This window comes from Heterocephalus glaber, unplaced genomic scaffold, assembly GCF_053883595.1.
Source record: "Heterocephalus glaber isolate CG9 unplaced genomic scaffold, H.glaber_assembly_v1.0 deba00001509, whole genome shotgun sequence".
Taxonomy (NCBI): domain Eukaryota; kingdom Metazoa; phylum Chordata; class Mammalia; order Rodentia; family Bathyergidae; genus Heterocephalus; species Heterocephalus glaber.
This window is the reverse complement of record NW_028258325.1, coordinates 5,926,056-5,949,494: the sequence shown is the minus strand read 5'-3', so window position 1 is coordinate 5,949,494 and position 23,439 is coordinate 5,926,056. Positions and strand designations below refer to the sequence as shown.

At 46.7% G+C, this 23,439-nt stretch overlaps 1 protein-coding gene across 3 annotated transcripts in view; it reads left to right on the top strand.

Moving 5' to 3' along the window:
• Clnk (cytokine dependent hematopoietic cell linker) overlaps positions 1 to 23,439 on the top strand; it is a 206,855-nt gene that overhangs the window by 133,583 nt on the left and 49,833 nt on the right. For 2 of the 3 annotated variants that reach the window (XM_087187366.1, XM_021260284.2), the window contains exons 4-8: positions 1,843 to 1,871; positions 11,492 to 11,535; positions 14,461 to 14,602; positions 15,619 to 15,725; positions 20,883 to 20,928. In XM_087187366.1, coding sequence (XP_087043492.1) covers positions 1,843 to 1,871; positions 11,492 to 11,535; positions 14,461 to 14,602; positions 15,619 to 15,725; positions 20,883 to 20,928 — 368 coding nt within the window. Of the gene's footprint in view, positions 1 to 29; positions 171 to 1,842; positions 1,872 to 11,491; positions 11,536 to 14,460; positions 14,603 to 15,618; positions 15,726 to 20,882; positions 20,929 to 23,439 lie in introns of those variants that run through there. The other variant, XM_087187367.1, reaches the window with a different exon arrangement.

The following is a 23,439-nucleotide window of genomic DNA, read 5'->3' as shown; positions in this document are numbered from 1 at the left end:
CACTCTTCTGTGATGTCAAAGGGCCCCAGCTCTGCCTCCCAGGGTCTGAGATGGGGAAGATTCCTCTAGTAGTGCAGTGCCCCCGTTCTCCCTCTGTAAAACTAATGAGTTCGACCACTTTATCTCCAATGTCCTCTCGATTCTGAAATCCGTGAGGCCAGTGTCAGAAGGTCAGTGTAAAGGCCAAGTTCTTTCTCACGTGTCTACGAGGCTGCCCTGTATTCAAAATCCCTGGGCTGGGACTCCCAGGACATCCACATAAGAATCGCCACCTTCTGTCACGAGAATCGCTTCCCCCATTTGCACTGAGCTCACACTCATACCTCTTCCATCTCACATGTCATGAGTTCCAAGTCTGGAGCCTTTTGAGGCCTTAATCAAAGACCAGGATGTCAGGGAAGAGGCCATCTGTTTACGGTGTCAGGAGAGAGCTCGCAGCCCCAGATAAATGATTTGCTCCTTGCTGGTTGATTTACTGTTAATTTCTGCAGAATCTCAGGCAACCTGTAAGGGCGCCAACTGCTAACCACAAAGGCTCTGAGGCCACAGCTGCACGGTACCTGCAGACCAGGACTTGCCGCTTCCTATAGGCAAAAGCCAGGGGGACAGCAAGGCTGGGAGGAGTGGACAGGCAGGTGGCAGGACCCTCTTAGTGGCTGGGTCAGGCAATGTTTTGAGCTTTTGGAGTGCCACCTCCTCTTTTGCAAACTTGAGACAGTAATGGCTACCGCACAAGGACACTTTAAGGATTAAATTGTTCCAGAGAAACCAACAGGGTTAACTTCAGTCCTGGTTAAGAACACCTCACTGCTTAACTATTGTGTGCCGATGTCCCAGCCACCAAATAGACCTTGTAAATATTTACACCTGCTGTGTGTTGCGATGCTCAATTAATTGCTCCTGTGACGCATTTCGAGCCTCGGAGGAAAGGTATGCTGCAAGGGCCAGCAGTTATTAAAGGCGCAAACAAGTCGGCTCATGGAAGCAGCATCCTTGGGAGCTTCCCATTTCCCTGGGGCTTTCAGATCAGTGCCTGAAACCCAGAGAAAAGCTGCTCCCAAGAGCACACTGTCCAAGGTGGATGCTCTGGCTATGCTATGTCGCCGTTGGAAAATGGATGAAGACATATACAGAGAAAATGCAAATGGCCCAAAACAATTTCAAAATAATAGCAATAATAATGCAATCTCACTAGCCTTCAGGAAATGAAATGACTAAAATAAGGAATCAAGTGGTGTCAATGTATGTATTTAATAGTGATGATTTCACATTGTATGGATAGGAATATAAATTAATGGGAATTGATACAATTTATCCAAGAAGCAACTAAGAAACATGGAACAAGACACCCAGAATCTCCGCACCATTTGACCCCTTCATTGCACTAGAGTGTACCCATGAAAATATCCAGAGAGGAGGTTAAAAGTGAGAGCATAGATAAGCATTTCTGTTATTTAAAATAGTCAAAACTAGCAAAGACCTGAATCCCCCTCCAAAATACCATACCACCAATACACTTCATGCATTTTGATAAGACTGAAAGATATAGAATGTGTTTGTACAAGGAGTTGAATCATTCTTTTATAGCGTTTTATATATATATAGTGTATGTTTAAATGTACACATGTATCTTCATACATACATGTGTGTTCGAAGAATCATAAAAAGGTAGTGATGATTTTTCTGTTTTAGTAATGTCGCACTTCTGGTCTGTAGTAATATAAGCACAAGCAGATGTCACAGGCTGACTGGTGAAATGGCCTGTGATGACCACCCTCCCTTTCTCGGGAGGCTGGTGACCTCCGCAGCTGATACTGACTTTGCCTCTCTTTTCTTTCCTAGGTCATGGTCTACCATCAATAGTGCCACAGGTGAGTGCAGGCCTCCTGTCCTCAGTAATGGGAATGTTGGCATGGGTCTGTTGGGCTGTTTGTCCATGCTTTCCTGTTTTTCTCTCTTTTGTGTATGTGTGGCAGAAGAATCACAACCCCTGTTCCACGGGTGGGGTCCGCAGTGCAGGACTCTGGCCATCTGCAGATTCCCTGGTGTCTGCACCTCAGCTGTTCTGGGAACATTCAGACAGCTGGGGCTTCTTCAGTCAGGTGGCTGGAGCCTGGGTGTGGACAATCAGGAGGCCAAGCCTGGCCACTTGGGCTGGAGTCAGCACCGAAGGGTGACCAGGCGTACAGAGGGGGCGTCCCAAGAAGGAGAAGCCAGACAGCAAGTGTCCTGGGAGACCAAGGCAGAAACCGTAGGCCTCTCTGAGCTGGCTTCTGAAGGCTCACACCACCGCTCCCAGTGTGTTCTGCTGATGACACGGGAGTCATTCACGGCAGCCTGAGATCAAGGGGCTGGCAATTGGACTCTGCCTCTTTTTGGTACCGGGGATCGAACTTGGGACCTTCGGCTTGCGAGGCAGGCGGCAGAACCACTGAGCTAAATTCCTGGCCCTGGACCCTGCCTCTTGATGGCTGTTTTTGTTTTGGTAAAACTACCAGCCTGTTCAACAGGTTATGTGCAGTCTTCCCCTCCAGTTGCCCCCAGGGGACCAAGGCCTGTGACTCGCACACGCTCTGGAAGCTGGCAGACAGGTGGGGCTCCTGGCTTTCCACTTACTAGTTGTACAGCCTTGGGTGGACCTGTGAGCTCCACTCCTGCCTCTGAGCCTGAGTTTGTGCCTCTGTGAAGTAGGTAGTCTGCCTGAGTGCCAGGATTGGGACTACTCTTTGACCTTCAGTCAATAAAACTCATTACCATAGGTTTCCCAGAAGCATGAGTTGAGCAATTTAGTGATTCAGAAGCCACATTTTATGTTTCTCTTCCTTCTTTTTTTCAGAGCCAATTGCCTGGCCCTAGGCATTTCATAGAAACTGATTAAAGTTTAAGTGAAACTGTGCACTGTTGGTTTGGGGCATGGATTATTATCTCAGGGAAAATCCCATAGAACTTAGTAGAAAGCTGGCAATTAGCTGTGAGGACCAGAATGAGACACATACACTGAGTGGTAGCCCAGAGGAAGTGTCAGAGTCACAGGCAGTTATGTAACCAGCAGGTGCTTTGGGTCCCTCACACAGCATAGCACTCGGCATGTGCTGGAGGAGAATCAGGCAAAAGCAAAATCACAAAGTATGAATTTAAATGGGGGATGGGCCCCCAGCTGTCACCCCTCCTCCAGAAAACATCCCTATTGAACTTCCCAGTTGGGGCTAACAAAATATGTTCTCCCAAGGCAGATGCTTTGGTCTCAAATATACCACACACTTCCCCCTTCTCATCCTTTCCCACAACCCACTGGGTCCGAAAGGGCCCTGTAGAAAATTCTAAGGGCCAGGATGCCTCAGAACAAAGCTGTTCATCTGAGACTTTGGCTGGTGCCTTAGAAACCAGATGGGTGAAACAGAGCACCCAGCAGTACCTCCTGTACCCCTCTCCCTTCCGCTCGCTCCCATCCTTGGTTAAGGCAGAGACAAACTGAGAGGTGGGTATTGCATTTCATTAACAACATTCTAGAAACACCAGTAAGGAAGAGAAAACAAATCAAAACACTCTCAAAGTCAATTGAGATGGAGCTGCCCAGGCCTGCCCAAACATACATAGATCTATTCCCTGCCAGAAATGCTTAGCAAATCATGACACCTCCGCCTGTGCAGACCTATGCACCAGGGGGAGTGTCTGTGAAAATCCAACAGACCAAATAAAATTAGGGATGTGTCCTCGGATTGACATCAAAGAGTGTCCATCACAGGGGTATTTATACACTCCTAGATATTCTAAATGACTCACCATATTTTACAGGATTAGTTGTAAACTATATGAGAAAACGCTTTGCAGCCATTGAAATGTTGCAGCCTATTCCTTGGCGTGGATGTGTTGGCAGCATGTTATTTTCTGAACAAGTAGGCAAGAAAACAGTGTGCACAGTGTGATCAAATATACTTACAATCAAGTGTGTATGTGTGTGTGTGTGTGTGAAGCCTGGCTACAATAGGGTATTTCTGGTGGTTGTCTTGGTACAGTGAGATTTTTATTCTCTTCTTTATTGCATATCTGTGCCTTATGATTTTTCCAGAGCAACATGTATTTTTGTATATTAAAAACAATCTATCAAAAACTAAATTCTAAAAAAAAAAAGTGCCAGGCCTGGAAAAGACAGATACATATTCAGACTCCCACAATCTATCAACATCAGTACCTTCTCAGAGGGTCCTGTCAAGAGAACACTGCTACCTTTTTCCATAACATAAACTCAGAGGTGTTTCTCCTTCCACTGAATAAAGGATGAAATTAAAGAAGCTGGCCTTCCTTAGGCCCTTCTGTCTGAAGTCACCACATGTAATAAAATACTTGATAAAGACAGATATTGGCTGATTCGATTAAAGAGATAAGAAATTTCATTTTATCCTAGAACATTTGATTTTTTTTCTAGTTTTCTAAGGAAAAGAGTCTTAAAGGTTCAGTTTTGTTTTGTTTTGTTTTGTTGAAAGAAAAATTGATAAGGATTTTAGTAACGAAGGGAGGACAGGCAGGAAAAGAATATGTGAGTGTTCAGTGACCCCTGCTGGCTGTTTCTAGAAGTTGCAAGATAGTCCCCAAGACATCCAACTTCTGGGACAAGGTGCTCACCAAGTTCTTGTAAGCACAGGTCAGGGTTTTACATCTTCCCAGGATTACAAACCCAAGGGTCGAAGACTGTCTTCAAAAGTCAGTGTACATTAGAATCCTAGCAGTAATGATGGTTATCCTCATACCCACCCCTGGGTTTATGCCTCGGAAGGTATATTGTGAGGACAAGGAGCCTTGTTTTTCACAAAACAGATCCAATTCAGGTAGTTCTAGAATGATCTTGAGAGCTGTCAAGACCAGGAAGCTGCTGTCCATGGTCTGGACCTCAGGGCCCCGGGCACCTCATTCAGGTCCTGAGCAGCTGGGGAGTGGGGAGTGGGTGTGGACAGCTCCCTGGCCACTCAACATCCTCACCCTCATCCACTCCCTCGGCCCATTTGTGGTGGGTCCCTAAAGTGGCAGATACGACAGCCAGCTTTGGGCGCATATATTTTTTTAAAAAAGGAAAATGTAAGCTCTCAAGGACTCAGCAAGGTCGAGGTGATCCTATTGTGATTTACAGGAGAAGGAATTAGGGTCTAGAGAAAGGAACATGAATTCCAAGGGCCAACTAGTGAGTGCATAACGCTTCTCCCAACTCCAAGTGACTGTTTCCCCTGTAGCTATTTGTGACTTAGAATTATCAGCTCAGAATTATAATCAGCTTAGAATTATAATCTCAGGTCAGGGGACTTTGGTTCAGCAAATAAAACTGAAATACCCAGAAAGCACTATCTATCATCTGTCTGTCTGTCTGTCTGTCTGTCTAAGAAACTAGCATACACCGAGTCTCTAGCAGGTGCCAGGCATGTTACCTCCCTGTTTAACTTAGTTGTAAAGTTCTGATTTTATTAAACTTACTGTATAGATAAGGTAAACTGACTGCAAGGGAAGGTAAACAGGTTGGAATGAAATCAGTCTAACAGAACTCAGATCCACTACAATGCACGTGGGGTTGTGTGCCAACCAACTCTGGTCTGTCTTTCACTTTTTTTTTTTCCTTCTTGATACTGGGGATTTAAACCAGGGCCTCCACACTGAGCTATATGACAGCCTTTAATTTTTTTTTTCATTTTGAGAGAGAGTCTTGCTAAGACACTAAGTTTCTCAGGCTGAATTCAGACATGCTATCCTGCTGCCTCCACCTCCGGGTGCTGAGATTAAAGTCTTTCATGGCTAAATGAAGATTCTCCCAGAGGATGGGCTGCTGAATCCCTGGGCTTCAAAGCTGGAAGGGACACAGCTCCATGAACCCTTGTGAATCAGCAGGAGGATGCTGCAAAAGCCACAGATTTTGCTGAAATCTGAGAGCTAAATAGTGAAAAGCTTCTTATTGTAGAGCGGGAGGCAGTGCTGAAGAATTCGTTTGAGTCAGAAAGAGGTGGTCGTTAAGTTGAACTCGAAAAGACAAACAGCCAAGCTTCTTGTTTGTGAGCACTGAGCCTGGGAGACACTCTCTGGAAACTGAATTGATTTTCCACCTAGGAGCCACTGACTAGAACTTTTCAACTGCTATTTGGGATTAATGTCATTAAACCTGTTCAGTTATCCAAGGCTTGTGAGTCTTGAGATTTGCCACATGGTCATAAAGTGACACATCAGGATTTGAACCCAGAACTTCACATTTGGCCTCTATGAGATATGTGTTGCCTTTCCCTTGCCTCTGCCCTCCCTTTCACATCACTGAGCCACACCCTCAGCCCCCAGAACCTTTGATCTGTAGCTCTGCTGTGTTACAGGCAAAGCATGGCCTCCATGGGGCTGAACCAGGGTGGAGCTGTTCCCTCCCTTGTGGAAGGCAAGCCCCAAAGCAAGATGCCCAACGCCCATGGGCAGCACTGCTCCTGGCTGGCCTCCCTCCCTGGTACTGGCCACCACCCTACAGCCTAAAACAGAGACATTAGTGTTCCACACAGCGGGATGGAAAAGGGAAAGGTGGAAAAGGAAAAGATGCATAACCACTTCAGAAAGTTTTCTGGAAGTTATGAATGGATTTTCTGCCTCGATCCTCTTGACCAAAGCATGGACTTACGGCCCCACCAACAGCCATGCTGACACGATCCAGGCAATATCAAGTGCCCGAGAAGAGGAGAATGGATTCCAGGGGGACCCCGCTTTCTGTGGAGTCCTTAGATTGCAGATGAGAATCACTGGTGCCTCAAATTGCACTGCACACTGAAGAGGAAATCCAGCTGGCAGCCTGGAATTGGGGTCAACCTCAGCATCCTCATACTTCTTCACCAGCATCCAATTCTTCTCTGCTCACTGAAACGGAAGAGGATGCTGGTGTTGCTTCAGAAACCTGTCTGCCTTGGGAAATATGCTGACTTCGTTTCCTATGGAAAGACAGCTCTAAGCTCTGCAGGCTTCTAGCTTGAACTTCTCTTCTCTCCAGATAACCACATTCTCATCAAGGGACCTGCTGGAAAACCTGTCAGCCTGTGACTTCCTTGGAAGCGAATACCCCATGGCAACTGCACTTAGGGCTCAGCCAGCTGGGGTGCCCGTGTGAAGGTACCAAGTAAAGTCGTGGACAGTGTCACCGGCCTTGCGACTCCGAGACTGAGCTCACAGAAGTGTGTACAAATGAGAAGAACCCAAGAGTCTCCAGGTCTAACTTGCACGGCCCACCTGCCATTGGCAGAGGGTGGCAGCTCTTAGGTCTCTGGTTCTCAAAGTTCTGGATGAATGAATATCACCACAGACTTGTGGAAAAAGCAGATTCCAGGCATTTATACCAGGGCCCAGGTTTTATTGCCTTTCCTTTTATTTTTTAATGAACTCAGATGAACCTTGTGGCCATGATCTAGGAATCTCACTGTGCTGGGCATTGGCCATGTGCCTTTGCCTTCCTTGGCTCTGCCCCTCTGGGCATGAGAACAGGTATCCAAGTTGGTGCCCACAGGGTGGGCAACTGCCTGCAGCCTGTCCACACCCCCCACACACACAGCCTGTACACCACATGTACTCATCTTCACTTCTCTCTGAACAACTGGCAAAGGCCTGTTAACCTTGAAGGAACAGGTTTCCTCGAGGGACACACAGAGCCAATTGTTCCATGGAGCTGTTTGGTACCTGTGGGTGACAAGTGACTCTCAATAGATCCCCAGCACAGCTAGAACTCTTCCAGGAGGTGATGAGAAGAGCTACAGAACAATTTCCTTTTCAGTTTCCTTTTCACAAACTGACTGTCTTCGTCAGATTTTCCAGCACTATGACAAAATACCTGGGATAACCATAAAAGGAGGAAAGGATTCTTTGGGCTCACAGATCAGAGGTTTCAGTCCATGGCTGGCTGCATTGCTTTTGGGTTCTGTGGAGAGGCTGAATCATCATGGTGGGGCAGGTGTGGTAAGTCAAAGCTGCTCACCTCATGGAAGCAGGAAAAGAGAGACAGGAAGGGTCTAGGGTCTCAATATCCCCTTCAGGGTACACCACCAATGACCCAACTTCTTTCCACTAAGTCCCACCTCCTAAAGGTTCCTCCACCTTCTAGTAGTAGAATAGTGACCAAGCCTTTCACACATGCACCTTTGGGTAACATTCATGATCCAAACTATAGCACCAGCTTCAGTTCCAGGAAGAGCCAAAGACCTGGACAGGTGTGGGTGGGCCGTTAGGTGGTGCTCTGGGGCCAGCAAGAGGAGGGTTCAGTCAAGGTCAAGTTCATGCAATAGTAGAGGAGACCAGGATCTACTTGAAATTCTGCTGCTGGCTCCCATTTCTGGGGTTCTTCCACTGTACCATATGCTCTCTGACAGCTGGCTCTTCACTTATTGTGCACGTACCATGTCCCTTTCTCTGCACTACTCGGTTACAGAAGTGGTCACAAATCTGAAATCTTGCCATGGGCTTGGGAAGGTAGACACCGGAGTCTGTAACTATATAATGTATTGATTGTCTTTGTTCCTAAATGCTATAGAGAAACTTGAAAGCATTTATTAATTAGTTAGGACTAACATCTAATAGCTACATATAATGAATGTATGTTAGGGGTGGAATACAATGAAGATTTCTTGCTCCCACCACCATCTAGCGTGGATGGGTTGAAGGAGGTCTATTTCCAAACATCCGCCTTTACCCAATGGCTTCTATTATCCAAAAGGATTCTGTCTGACCAGGCATTCTCTGAGCCAAAACAAAAATATGCAGGGTTCAGCCAGCCAGCAGGGATGGGGTTCACCACACTGGGCATGTCCCAGCAGCCACCACACATGCCATGCCCAGCCCATGTGGGAGGAGCTGGGAAGTGTCCCCTTGCCAGGCACCCATGGGAAAGGAGAGGGGGTCTGCTGAGCACACTGCAAGACAAGGCACTCTTGGTGTGAGGGACCAGGATGAAAAGGTGCTCTTGGATTATAGCCGAGGTTGGCTCAGGGGAGGCACACTGAGGGTGATGTTCCAGCTGTGACCTGAGGGTCAGAATGGAAGAGAATGGAAGAGCTAAGGAAACAGCATTCTGGAAAGATGGACAGCGTGTGCTAAGTCTTGGAGACAGAGTGCATGGTGTGCTGCAGAGACTTAAAAAGAGCCAGAATTCAGAGGGGAGGAAGTGTTAAAGAGAAAACTTCTGGACATTGTTACAGAGAAAGGCTGACTTCATTCAGGACCATGGAGAAAGGTACAGGGACCACTCCAGTGGGCATCTGCAGTAGAGAAAGGAGATTGAGCTCAACTCTGAATACGACAAGGAAAAGTGGGAACTGATAGCCAAGACAGTGTTGGAGTCAGAGGATGGCCGATTACTAAGAGGAACAGCTGGGGATGAACGGTGATTCTGGTGAAAGTGGGCGTCACCTGGTGTGGGGTGGTGTGCGGTAACGACCTGGCTAGACAGGGATGGGGATCACACCTGGAGGTGGAAGACTCCGGCTAAACTCATCCCCTAGGATTCTTGCTAAAAAGAGACAATGCAGAAACAGACACGGAAGCCTGAGGGGCAGGGCCTGGTTGAAACAGAATCTTTTCAAAAGAAACCTGGAGGAGCAAGGTGGACACCAAGGCAGGCACAGATTGTGTTGGGCTCTGGGGATCTGGGCCAGATGTTGTGGGCATGAACAGATGTGCAGTGTTCAAATTATGCCTAAAATTATATAGCCACACTCTGCCCTGAGGATAACACAGATAGGTAGTCTGGGAAATAGAGAGATGAGACAAATCCTTCCCCAAAGAAAGACAGTGTATACGCAACAAAGAAGCCACCAGATGCTGCCTATTTTTAAGTGTCATGGTGCGTGAACAGGAAATAAAGCCCTTGCCCATTCAGTGGGATTAATGTGGCCTGAATCAGTCCAGAAGGGGAGCCTCGAAGGACACTGGGCATTGCATTTGAGGAGCAAAGGGGAGGTCGGAAGGGCAGGCAGCCCAGGTAGGATGGACACAAGGAGACAAGAAAGGACAGAAAGGCATTTAGAGATCCAGGCGGGGACATCTGGCCCTCGGTGAGAGAAAAGACCACCATGGTGCCCTGGAGGGACGTTGGTAGAATGGCCACACTCAAGGAGGTTGGTTTCCCACGATGAAATTATATTGAACTCCGAGTTAGACAGGGGAGCTGCTTCCTGGATGAGAAGGGCCAGAGAGAAGCCCCAGTAATTCTGTGCCCCTTTGTTCCTCCGGGCCAGCTGGTCCTTAACTGGTGATGTGATCTCCAGTTAGGAGAAAGTAGGAGCCACCCCTCTAAAAGGCTGAAAAACTTCTGTTCCCTCTGCCAGGAACCTCAGTGGTGCTGGGTGCCCTGGGTAGTGCTGGTGACTGGTCCTATCCCCAGGAGGGAGGACTGCAGATGGATTTCACCCCTCCTGGCTCATTATTTCAAGGTAATTCACTCGGGCTATTCAGCACTTCCCCATGCACTAGTCCTGGGCAAATGCCAGAGAAGTGTGTTTCCAGTGAGCCGTGATCTCAACAATGACCCCTACAAAAGACATGGGGATGTGGACAAAATCCACACCTCTATTCTAGGGGTGGTCAGGAATTCATCGTAAAAGGAAAAAAGTTCTAATGAAGCTAGAGCAAGATATAGAAGAGGACCATGCCATGGTCCTCAACCATCGCCAGGCATGGTCCAGAAATCTGTCCTGAAGTGCTTAGCGTCTGAAGAAGGAAAGTATCATTTCCTACAGAAATTTCTCACCTGTGTGCTAATAAAGAGAAGGTAATAAGAATATTTTCTGCACTTAATGCTCTTTGATGAAGATCGATAGCACAAAATTAGGTCTATAAGTAATCAAAACAGCAAGCAGCCACTGGAGTAGTTGTGCTGGTTTTGTATAAACTAAAGTAAAATTTAAAACTGAATACTAAGAGGGATGCATAACCTCAGGCAGTCTTTCACAAGATCAGTTCAAATGAGGGAGTTGAGAGTTGGAAACCAAAACTGCAACTGGACGATATTCACTCGATCAAGACCGGTCAAGAACACATCTCAACTACTCAATACTGGGAGTTGTGCCTGGACCTGGGATGTGGATGGATGAACAGACAGGAACCCTGCTCTCAAAGTACTTATAACCCGTGAGGTGCATGGGTAGAGTTCCGTGTGCACAACATGAACAAGCCATGACTCTGGGTGCAGAGGTGGAGGGGGTCCCACACCACGTCTCTTTCTGGGAAAATCTCAGCTGCCATGGAAGCACCAGCCTGCTCTTTCCATTTCACCATCTGAGTTGAGTTTGATTTTCTTGCCTCCTTTCCCAGTCCATTATTTTGCAAAACAACAGGTAGGATGGGAAACAGGGAAATGTGGACTTCAGTTCTGAAAAATTACAGTCAAGGAAGATAAGCGAAAGGAACACAAGATTTCTGGGGAAAAACGAAGGCCTGGTCTTTCCCACATGTTGAGCTGCCTGCTGCGGGGATGCGGTAACATTTGCTGTTTCCTTTCCAGGTCAGTACCAGTACCGGACCTTTGAGGAGCCTCTACCGCACTGCGTGAGTCCGCGCTCCCCTGAGCTGTTCTGTCCGTCTTCAAAGCTTGCAAATGAAGGAGCTTTTTTCAAGTCTTTTGATGAATTGGGTTTTTTGTTCTTTTGCTTTTAATGTTCCAAATGGCATACTTAGGGCTGGGGATTTAGCTCAGCGGTTCCGCCACCTGCCTCGCAAGTGGAAGGACCCGAGTTCAATCCCTGGTACCGAAAAAAAAAAAAAAAAAATCCAAAGGTTTTTTTTTTTTCCAAATGGCATATTTTGCTGGCAAGAAAAACTGTATTTTAATTCTTCAGTAAAACATCATATTCCAATTCCTCAGCTATAAAATGAAGATAAAAAGTAATCCACAAGGTCAGCATGAAGGATGAAAAGGTAAAACTAACAACACAAGAGCTAGCAAGTGCAATAGGAGGAGGCACTTCATGACACTAAGGTGGAATTTTAGATTGAGGTAAATTTGCTGGAAGACAATTTTGCAATATTAACAAAGCAATATAAAAATATCCCCTTTTTGCCCCAGTAATTGCATGGTCGGAATTTAAAATAAGAAACTAACCTAAATTTCAGACTGATTTAAACACACTCACTGATATTTGGTAATAATACAGCAGCACATTGGGACTGTGCTAAATATGCAACAATACAGAAATAGTTGAATATGGTAGGATATTCCATTTTATAAAGTCACTTGAAATATTCACAAAGAATTTTAACAAGTAATGAAAGAGATTAAAATTTCTAACCTGAATTCAAATACCTAATATTATAAGTAATTGTATTAAGTTATATATGTGTATAATTTAAATAACATATCTATATATGACAGGTCAGAAGACGATGGGTAGGTAGACAGGTAGACAAACAGTCAGACAGACAGACAATGCACACAGACAGACAGAACCTGCCTATGAAGTCCCTGGCTTGTTTCTAGCTGAAGTACCTCTTTAAAAATCTAATTAAAGCTGTGGACTCTCATACCAGAACACAGACATACACAATATTTTTTAATTAGGAGGGTTATAGGTAGTGAATATTAGCCTGTAGTAAGGAATCCCTGAGGCTGCCCGAAAATAGATAATAACTAATAGGTAGGTAGATAGATAGATGGATGATTGATTGATAGATAGATAGATGATTGATTGATAGATAAATAGGTGATTGATTGATAGATAGATGTAACTTATTTTTAAAATATCTCTCTCCCTCCCCATCACCCTTCCTCTCTCCCTTCTTCTCTCTCCTTTCCTCTCTCTCTCTCTCTCTCTCTCTCTCTCTCTCTCCAATAAAATAGAACAAAATATTTACATTCACACCCCACCCCCTTGTAGGACAAGGGTTTCTGACATGGGGTTGCAGGATGGATTTGGTGTAAAGACCTAGTTTTGCTCACCCATGACCCCTGTGACATGCGTGACACCTGTGTGGCTTGGGAAGTCACCAAAACTAGTTTCTAAATTTGTAAAAGGAAGATAAAAGTTCCTCACTTAAAGACCCAAGTTGGGGAATGTCCATGGAAAGTGACGCCTTTATCTCGTCTTCGTCCTTGGCATCACGGGACACCCCTTAGATCTTTCCAAACTTCAGCGTTTATGGACTCAACCCCATCTCGGCACTTGGATTTCTCTTTCAAGCTCAAATCAAGACTAACATCAGGGAAAAGCTGAGCTTTCTGAGGCCTGGAGCGAATAGAAGATCTCTTTGTGGCTCTGCAGGAGGGCTGAGGGAAGGCATGGTTGAGGGTCCTGCTGCTGCTTACACTGAGCACATGGCCAGCTCCAGGCCCCCAGCATGGGTCCATATACCATATATGCTCTGATGCCAGTTTCATGCAAGGATATCTCCTTTGGGCTGCCGCCCAGGCTTCAGCCAGAGCCTTTGATACATACATACCTATGTCAGTCAGCTTGCGCTGCCATAGCAAAAACCCATAGTGTGGGTGGCTGAAACAATAAGCCTTTGTTTTCTCAGACTCCTGGAAACTGAAGGCCACAACCAAGGGTCCGTGAGGACCATCCCTGGGATTGCAGATGGCTTCCTTCTTGTCATCCATATACATGAATATGGTGGAGAGAGACAGCTCATTTTCATAGGAATTTTTGATTGGCTTGTCTATTTCTGCCAAAGGAGAAGAGGGAGAGGAGGAAGAGGAAAAGAGCATTTGGAATTCTGACATGAATTGTGTTGAATCTGTGCCTTGGTTTGCAAAGTGTGCCTATCTTAACAATAGTAAGTCCTCAGTCCATAAACACTGAGTGTCTTTCCACTTCCCAAGGTCTTTGGAAACTACTTTCCGCAATGTGTTTGCAATTGTTAGTGTACACTCTTACACAACTTTAGTTAAATTTATTCTTAGGTTCTTTATTTTTTGATGCTATCCTAATATCATTATTTCCTTAATTTTTATTTACAAAGTATTACTGGAAATACAAATTGTTATGACCAATATATACAAATAAATTTTGTGGGAGATTGGTCATTTATTCTGATCCCTTGCTGAATCTTGTATTAATTCTAAGTTCTAATAATTCTTGTGGATTCATTGGGATTTCCTATATATAAGATCATCTCTTCAGCAAATAGGTTTGCTCTGCTTTTCAGAGCTTGTGTAACTACCTTGAGCTCACCCAAATAATCCAGGACTATCCCTTTATTTTAAAGTCGGCTGCTAACAACCTTAACTGCATACTCACTGACCCTTTTAGTAGAAACTAAATAGGGATTTGATTGAATAATCAGAGAGGGAAAAATTAGGGGGACATCTTTAGAATTCTCACTATCACAAGAATTCAACTTCTGAGACCCCAGACTCTTAAGTCTTCAAATTTCTGTTAATGCATCTATGTCACTCCCCCAGCCAACACTTCAGTCTGTAGGCTTGGTCCACGTTGCCCCTTCCTGTGACTTACCAAGATGTATCCACCTACTTAGGAAAAGAACATGACTGCAGTCCTAGACACAGCAAAATTCCCCAGTGATGACGACTATGAAGACCCCGAGCTTCAGGTGATAGATGGGTGGCCATCGGTGAAAATTTTGCCAGCCAGGCCCATAAAGGAATCTGAATATGCAGGTAACGTGCGGGGCTGGGCATAACATCTGCAGGTGCACGTCCCTCCTGCAATAGTGCATAGCAATTAAGGGTACAGATTCTGAATTAAACCACCCTAGGCTGAAATCCTGCCTCCATGGCTTAGTATCCAGATGGCTTGAGTAAGTCTCTAGGACTCCTATCTCCATCTGAAAATAGGGTTTGTAATAATAAGCCTCCCCCAGAGAGTCCTTGTGGAGATGGCATGAATCATACATGTGGGCTCCATACCCGTAGCTGTCATTATCATGATGGTACTCTCCCTGGGTCATAGGCAATTTGCTAGCCTAGGAGCACAGCAGAGAGTGGGTGGCCACATAGCAAGCATTAAGCTGCAGTTTGAGCGGCAGGGGAGTGGGAGGGAGTTCTTAGCATGTATGATTCATTCTGCGGACAGTCAGACCATGTGTAGTTCCGGGGTACAGCAACAAAGCCATACTTTCTAGGAGTGGGGAAGAACTAGCTTTGCACTCACTTTTGGATTTTTCTACTTGGAGCACACAGGGCAGCTTCAGCAGATCTCTAAACCTCAGACAAAACAGCACTGTAAAAGCAAAGAGGAAGCGAGGCGTGCATGACTTCCGAGGGCCTGGCCCATGGAAATGAATCCACAGAAACTTCTCTGGAGAGAATGATCTTGTAAATAAAGATAGGATCCATTGTTCAGTTGCTAAAATGCATCTAGTCTGTGCCAGTTACCATTTTGGCTGATCAGGGGACATAAGGACAAGCAAAGATAACCTACAGTGCCAGGAAGGCCTCGTTCGAGTGGCAGAAGCAGACTGACAGAGAAACATGGCAGAATCTGTCAAGTGCAGGGTACAGAAAAGACCTGGGGGTTCAGTGTAGGTGAGTAGGGTCTAGGAAGATGTCTTACAGGTGCGGCGTGGCCCAAACCCTGGAGGACTGGTAGAATTTCTCAGGTGGGCATGTCCAGATTGTCCATGTATTGCTGACTCCACAGGAGCTGTGACTCAAATCCTCTTCGCTTTGCACAGATACTCGCTATTTCAAGGGTGCAGTGGATGGCCCCTCTCCATGGCACATCAAGCCCTCAACGCCTCCTACAGGGAGAACCCAGAACACGTGGCTACAGCTGGAGGAAGTGAGTGCATCTCACAGGTCACACCCAGGTGCAACTCGGTGAGGTTTACGGAGCCGAGCCACACGATGCTGGGATGCTCCTGGTCCAGGGGGCTGGGAGGAAGGAGAATTACATCTGCTAACAATGTACAGTAAGCCAGGTCAGGCAAAGGACTTTCATGTGCATCTCATCTAATGCTCATTGCCTTCTTCAGAGCTAGGATTTGAACTCACATCTTTATGATAATATTACATGACTTTGCCCAGATCCTCAGCCCAGCGTTGCCAATGGCTAACTGGGTGGTAATAAGTCACACAACCTCCCTGAGCCTCTGTGACCTTGTCCACAAAATAGAAATGAAAGTCCCTGCCAAGCTGACTTCCAAAGACCACTTGAGCTGAGCATGGGGTTACCACACCTGTAATCCCAGTACTCTGGGAGGCTGAGGCAGGAAGATCGCCAAGTTTGAGCCCTGCCTGGGCAACTCAGTGAGACCTTGTCCAAAAAAAATTTGTTTTGGCTGAGGATATAACTTAGTCCAAAACACAAGGCTTTAGATTCAATCTCCAGTACTGCCAAAAAAAAAAAAAACTACAACAGTTAATATTATGAAAATATCTTATAATTGAAAATGCCCTAAACATGTAGATCACTTTATATTTCTAACAAAATACATGGTAACATTTAATTTAATTAATGAAGAAAGGCCTAATTTTTCTTATAAAGGAGAAGCTTTCACTGTTAAATCCTTCTGAGTCTGCATCCAGTGAGTACAATCAGCACTGAGTGTGAACATGCTTTGAGAACTCACACGGCCCCTGTGTACTCTGGGTTCAAACTGTTACTTAACTTGAGGGCTTCTATCAGTATTGACAATGTCTTTGTTTTGTGCTGCTATGAGAGAATATCGAAGACTGGGTGGTTTAGGATAGACAGAAGTTGTTTCTCAGTCCTGGAGGCCGGAAAGTATAAGATCAAGGTGCCCATAGCAACTGGGGCCGGGTTTCTGGCAATGCGGTAGGAAGGAAAGGAACATTGGAGGGGCCAAGGTTCCCCTTTAGAATAAGCCCACTCCAGGGTATGGGGCCAGGCCTCACATTTGGTGGAGCCCAGGTACATCTGCGATTAGACTCTAACATGAGCCTGGGGGCGTTGTTCCAACCATTGCACAGAAGGAAACGAAAGTACAAACTTTACCACACAATGCCCTGGACACAGAAGATATCCAACAGGACTGAGAGTGCAAGAGGAGCGATGAAACACCCCACCGCCTCTCCACACAGCACTAAGCCAGGCCTCCCATAAACCACTCACAAGCTGTATCCTGGAGGTCTGCCAGGATCCGACACAGTTAGGGACCCAGGAGTCAAATCAATGAACAACCAACCCCCTGCTCTACTGAAACTTGCACGCTGATGGGAGGAGCCCCGTAAGAAATGAGTAAATAACAGATGACAACAAAGCAAGGGAGACATGCTTTGAAAAGTAGCTAAAGCAGAATCAGGAAGGTCAAGGGAAGCCTTTCTCAGCAGCGGTTGGACTATAAAGGAATGACACTTAATCCTTGAATAACCTTGCAGGGTGAACATTAGCAATCCCTCATCAACAGCTGCAACTCTACAAACTCTGTGTCTTTAGGCCAGTTAGCACCCTCTCTGAGCTTTTGTTGTTTATTATAAAATCTCACAACTGTTCTAATAACACATGGAGAGCACAGCACACACCCAAGCAGTCATGAGATGCCATCTCTACGAGGACAGGGAATATTTTAGCCCCAGCATCTGGCTCAGTGCTTCTACGGAAGTGGTTCTCAATAGATTCTTGTTAAATGGATGAAGATGAACAAACTGTCGATCATTTGAACTCAATCATGGAAAGTACAGGGCTGTTTAATAGGAGGAGGGACTGCCTCTCTCCCCAGCCCCATGTCTGTCCCCACGGGACATTTTTCAGTCTGGCCCGCAAAATTCCCTTGCTTTGCTCCCACTATTTTCTACCAAGAGCTGCAACTGGGGACACCAAGCAGGGGGCTGCAGATCAGGGAGAGCATTTCCAGGCACGATGCATGCTCAGGGGAAAAGAATACAGTTACAAAGCAGTCAATGGTCACAGCTGAGAAGCCAGCTTTCCTTTATCTAGAAAACACTCATAGTTTCCTTTTACAGATAGATAAGTGTCCATGCATTCAATTTTTTCAGGAAAAATAATCGTCGTTTGATTTTCTAAAAGCAACTATGGCAGAATTGAGCCTCCATTCTTAGTACTTTGCATTCCTGCTTCCTATTATGTTTGTAGCTTTCCATTAAAGCAAAATGTCTTCTTGTGGCTGGATCACTTGCAAGCGGAGCTGCAATCTCAACACATTTAAGTCAAGTGAAGTCAAGTGAGAAACAGGGCAGGAGAGGCATAAGCAAAATATTGGCCAGGAGCAAAGCTGCCTTACAAGTTAAACAAGGTCCTGGCCTCAATTCGGGTAGAGTTTTACTTTGATAATCAATGTGTGAATAATCAAGTTTTTATGGGAAGCAGATTATCTTTTTCATTACAACCTCATTTGCAGGGATTGATTCTTATTAGTTCTGTACATTTATATTTAGATTAAACTATCAGTGAAATGGATCTTCAGTGCCCGTTACAGCCTTGCCCTAAACTTCTTCTCTATTATTGAGCGCTTACTGCTATCAAGTACTGCGCTCAACAGTAGTGAGGGATGAGCCAGGGCCCACAGTCTGATGGAGGAGGTGGTGACTCACATGGCCGTCTCGGTGGGACCGGAAGTGCTAGGGTGGGGTGGGCACAGAGGCACCAGGCTGCACCGCGGAGCCCAACGAGCAGCTGCAGGGAAGGAAGCAAGCAAGCACACCTGACTTGCACACCTGTTACGCATCACGCAGGAATCAGTGGTTCTCAACGAGGAGGTCTTGCTGCTAGGGACCAGTGGCAGAGTGGAGACATTGTTGGCTGCTACAACCCGGGGAGTGCTACTGACCTCTAGTGGGTGGAAGACGGGAGTGCTGCTGAATGAGGACTCCACCCAGGACAGCCTTCCTCAGGGCAAAGAATGACCCAGCCCCACCTCCCCACAGCACTGAGCCTGCAGCCCTGTGCCACTTGTCCCGTGCGCAGGTCTGAGTCCTCCTGAATATCCCAGGTGGCTCCTCTTGGTTCCCTCATGGTCCTCATGGTCACACCGGTGCAGGTACAGTCAGCACTGACAAACATACATATGAAAGAAAACGGGAGAAGCCCTTGGGCAGAACACAAAAAGAAAGAGGTCACAAGGGTGGAGACACCAAAAAGCTCATGCAGCAGATCCCCCGAAGACCCGAGGCAGAATTTGGCTGCGGGGGTGGGGGGCAGCAGGAGCCCGAGGAAGCCCCATGCCAGGGCCTAGGCGTGCAGGACCCAGGTCTGGTGGAGACCACAAAGCCCACCCCACCCATGAGCAGGCTAGCAGCGGGGCCAGGCAGGAACACCGAGGGACAAGCACATGGTGACACCGGAAGCCAAGGGTCCAATGGGAAGAGGCACAGAGCCCCGAAGTGTCTCCATCCTCACAGGTGACCTTGAAGGGACTGGAGGGTGACAGTGCACAGAATAGGAGCAGAGCTGGACTGAAATCCAGCCAGCGCTGCATCCTGCCCAGACTGGAGCAGGACAAGGTGTCCCACGCAGGCAGGACCAGAACCAGCAGGCCTCAGCTCCCTGAGACCACGGTGTTCGGGGAAGTACCGCTCAGATATCACATGGCTTCTCCTATAGGAGAAACCCCAAGCACAAATAAACAAAGGGCAAAATAAAAGACAGATAATGGGAAACAAGGAGATAGATCTTTTGCAAATGGGAAGGGGACCCAGAAAGGGAGGCAGGAAGAAGGAAGGGGAGGGAAAGGAGAAGTTAAAATAACTGAGATGTGTTACGCACTTGGACCACCTCCATGGGTGAATATAATCGCTGTGCACTATAGACGTGCACTAATGAAAATTAAAAGTTTTTAAATTATACAGCAAAGAGAGAGGGGGAGAGGGAGGGAGAGGAGACCGTGGTAGTGACCAAGGCTTAAGGCTCTCAGAAAACAGGGGCCTCGGTGACAGCTTCAGCTTCCTTCCACACCCTGCTGGCTCCTAGTTGTGTAGTCTGTAGCAGTTCACTGATGTCTCTAATAACACTGATAATGATGCAGTCAGCCATATCAGCGGCATTTGTGCTCCAAGCACAGGGCATGTTGGGTCTCACGTTGCCCTCCCATCCTCAGAAGGAAGCAGTACTTTTGTAACCTCTGTGTCACAGGTGAGGAAACTGAGGCTCAGGGGTTGAGTGGTGGTCTGCCACTTTGTCATCGCCAATACAGGATGGAGGCAGAATCCCAGCCAAATCACAGCTTTCCCACAAGGCCATCCTGTCATCTGCTTGACTGCCACCCTCTACCTGATGCTGTGTGTCGATCTTCATAGTAACCCAGTGGCATAAATTGATTATTTTCCCCATTATGAAGATGGAGCTCGTAATACACTAACTCATAAATACACGAAACTTTTGAAAGTTGCACACAGGTAGGAGACAGGACTGGATGTCCAACCTGAGTGTTTTTGTGCCACATTCCCCCTGGCAGCACCTCCTTCTCTGGGGGCAGAATATGTCACACATAAATTGATTAACACTATTAAATCACATCTAATATTTGATACTACATGATTCAATACAGCTATACGATACAATTATACAAAATGTGTTAACATCAAAAAATACAACCAAAATTAAGACAGCAAACAAAACCTATATAACTTTTTTTAAATCAATTTAAACCCATTTTAGTCACTTTTTTTTTCCAAAAAAACACTGCCAGATGCTGATGTTCAGTGTAATTTCTTTGCCTGTTCAGTTACAGAAAGTGGTGCTCAGTTGTAGAATGTATTGTCCCTTTTAACACCTGATGTGTATATCCCATGTAACAGAAAGGGCAACAATAAAATAGCAATCCTAAAGAAAGAGTGTGGGCGGAAAAAAAAAAAAAAAAAAGAATATGTCACACATATTGCCGACTGCCAGCCCAGTACACAGCAGTCCCCACGAACCACGAGGCCAGGCACTTCCATGCTATCCCTGGGAACCGACCATGCAGTGTGGCTAGCATCAGTCACAACTGCAGAGGTAATGGTACCACTTTGTCTTCCCCAGGTGGACAAGCCCATTTCCAAGGACATCAGAAGCCAACATGCTAAAGGTAAAGTCACATCACAACAGTCTGAACTATCAGGATGAGAACGTCTACCTTAATCCCAAAAGTTTTTGTTTTACTTTGTGGTCTCAGACTATCTTACATGAGGTGGTCTACTGAACGTCCCTTCAGGACATAATTAATTTTCAAGTCAGGTCTGCCTTATGCCTTTTTCATTGCTTTTCCTTATTGACAAAAACATTATGAAAATTCATATATTGTGCTGTGCATATGAAAAGGAAACTTTCTGAAACACATGGATTGCATTAAATATATCACCATGTTGTTTCCGTAGACCTACAGTCAGAAAAGTCACAAGAAGAAATCTAATTTTAAAATGTAGATTAATTAATATGAAAATGGGCCTTAAAGCTTTTGGCCAAATAACTCATTTTGAGGATGGAAGTACAGGCCCAAGCTGAAAAGGAAACAATGAATTCCACAAGTACTCGAAGCCCAAGTGAAGGACCAAGAAACCTGATTGGATTGGATGCGTAATAGGGTCTGTCTTCCCTCACCCCTGTCTCCTGTGATTCCGATTAGAAAAGATGACCGCTGCCTGACTTATGCCTCCCAATCAGTGGAACAGAGTGAGCTCACTGTGTGCTGCATACTTTATTGTAGTGTCTGGCTGAAGACACCTTCTTACTTTTTAGCAACCCTTCGGGTCCCACCCAGACACAGGTGGCACTCGGGTGAGGTGTGGGGAGGAACAGAAACCATGCTGACAGCCAAGGCCCCAAAGGAGGAGAGGATGGTTGCCAAGAGCCACCCGGAGACAAGACCGCCAGAGGAGCCCTGTGCTCGGTGGAGGCCCAGGGGGGCCTTCCTGGAGCCAAGGGAGCGAGCAGGTGACTCCCTGCAGGAGCCTCCCCGTGGGAGGACCCAGCCAGAAAGGAGAGGCTGGGCAGCAGTGAAGCAGAGAGGGTCCCAGGGGGGAGGAGAAGGCGGTCAGAGCAGGCAAGGCAGTGGACAGAGTGAGGACAGCAGCGGAATCCTAGGCTCTGCCACCCCTCGCTATGCCACACTCAGCAGGCACCTGACTTCCCTGAGGCTCCGACCTGAGCAGGTGGGGCAGGCGGGGCTGAGGACGCCTCGCTTGAGCTGCGCTGCCCAAGGATGGAGGCTCCTACAGAGGTGTGGAGGATCCTCCTGGCCTGGCCTGGCCTGTCCTGGCTGGCACCCGCCCGCAGCCTCCGCAGCTCACCCTGTCCATCCCCCTCGACCCCATCCTAACCCCGACCTGGCGTGGACATCGGGGCTGCCATCCCCACCACCTTGTCCTGACTCATGCACACCGCGCCTGCTAGGAGCTGGGCACCTTTGTCTGCTGCATTTCCAGGCTGGGAGGGACTGGGTGAGCTATGGAGAGCATTTCCACTCCTCTCCAGCCAGAAAGGGACCAGAGAAGACCTGTTCATATGCGCATGTCCTGATAGTGAGTTTCTGGGCTTTTCATGGAGGACTGAGTCCCCCCGGGGAATGGCAGAGGAGACAGGGCCTGGGTCTGCTGTCTTTTCTCAGGATTCTCTGTGTGCCTCTGCCCTCGTTTCCTTGGCTGCCAAAGCTTCTTCTTCAGCCATCAACCCGCATGTCAGTATTCCTGTTTATCTCTTTAATGATATTTTTACCTCCGCTTTGCCTCCGTTCACAAAGATGTCTCCTCACCAGGAAGCCTAGTCCTGACTCAGAGAGGAACCCGCCCCTCACTTCCTTGATCCTCTGTCCTCTGTGCCCTGCATGGAGTTCAGTCAAGACCTGGAGGTGGCCATGCAGAAGTAGATTATGTAGACTTCATTGTGAGAGAGAGAGAGAGAGAGAGAGAGAGAGAGAGAGAGAGAGGCCCACAATGCTGCAACCAGCATCTGCACCTGCTGCGACTCTGGACACCTTTTTATGCACACAAGTTACTCCTGTGTTCAGGGAGCTGGGATAATTGTGATCCTCATCACTGTTTGATTCCTAAGTTACTTTGGAATTGCAAGATGTCTTTCTGTTCTTTCTAGTTGGTCAGTGTTTCCTGGAGGTTTAATCATGTAGGAAACTTACGAAAGAGGAGTTCCTAATTTAAACCAGGTCCCACCCCAAGGCTGGAGGGTCTGTAGGGAACATTTCCCCTCCCCATGTCCTTGGACTGTCAGCTGCGGCAGCTGGGAATTTGGTTTGGCTTCTGGTGGAGTTGGAGGCCCAGGTGGTCTGGTACCAGCAGAAAGGTGCGCGATGTGTAGCCTTAGATGTCCTCCTGTTCTATGCAATCGTTGCAGGTCTGAGACCTACAACATGATTATAAATGCAGTGTACATTGACATCTTTGATTTTCACTTAACTGGCAACGCATACTATCCTCCCCCCTTTGTCCCACAGGATCGCTGATGACTGACTACCCACCTAACAATTGTGGTAGTTAATAAAACCTTGAACAGTAAAATAGAACGAAATGAAAATGCTAGGGAAAATGTAGATGGATGACCTGATATGAAGATTAAGATCAAATTTAGGATTCTCAATCACACATGA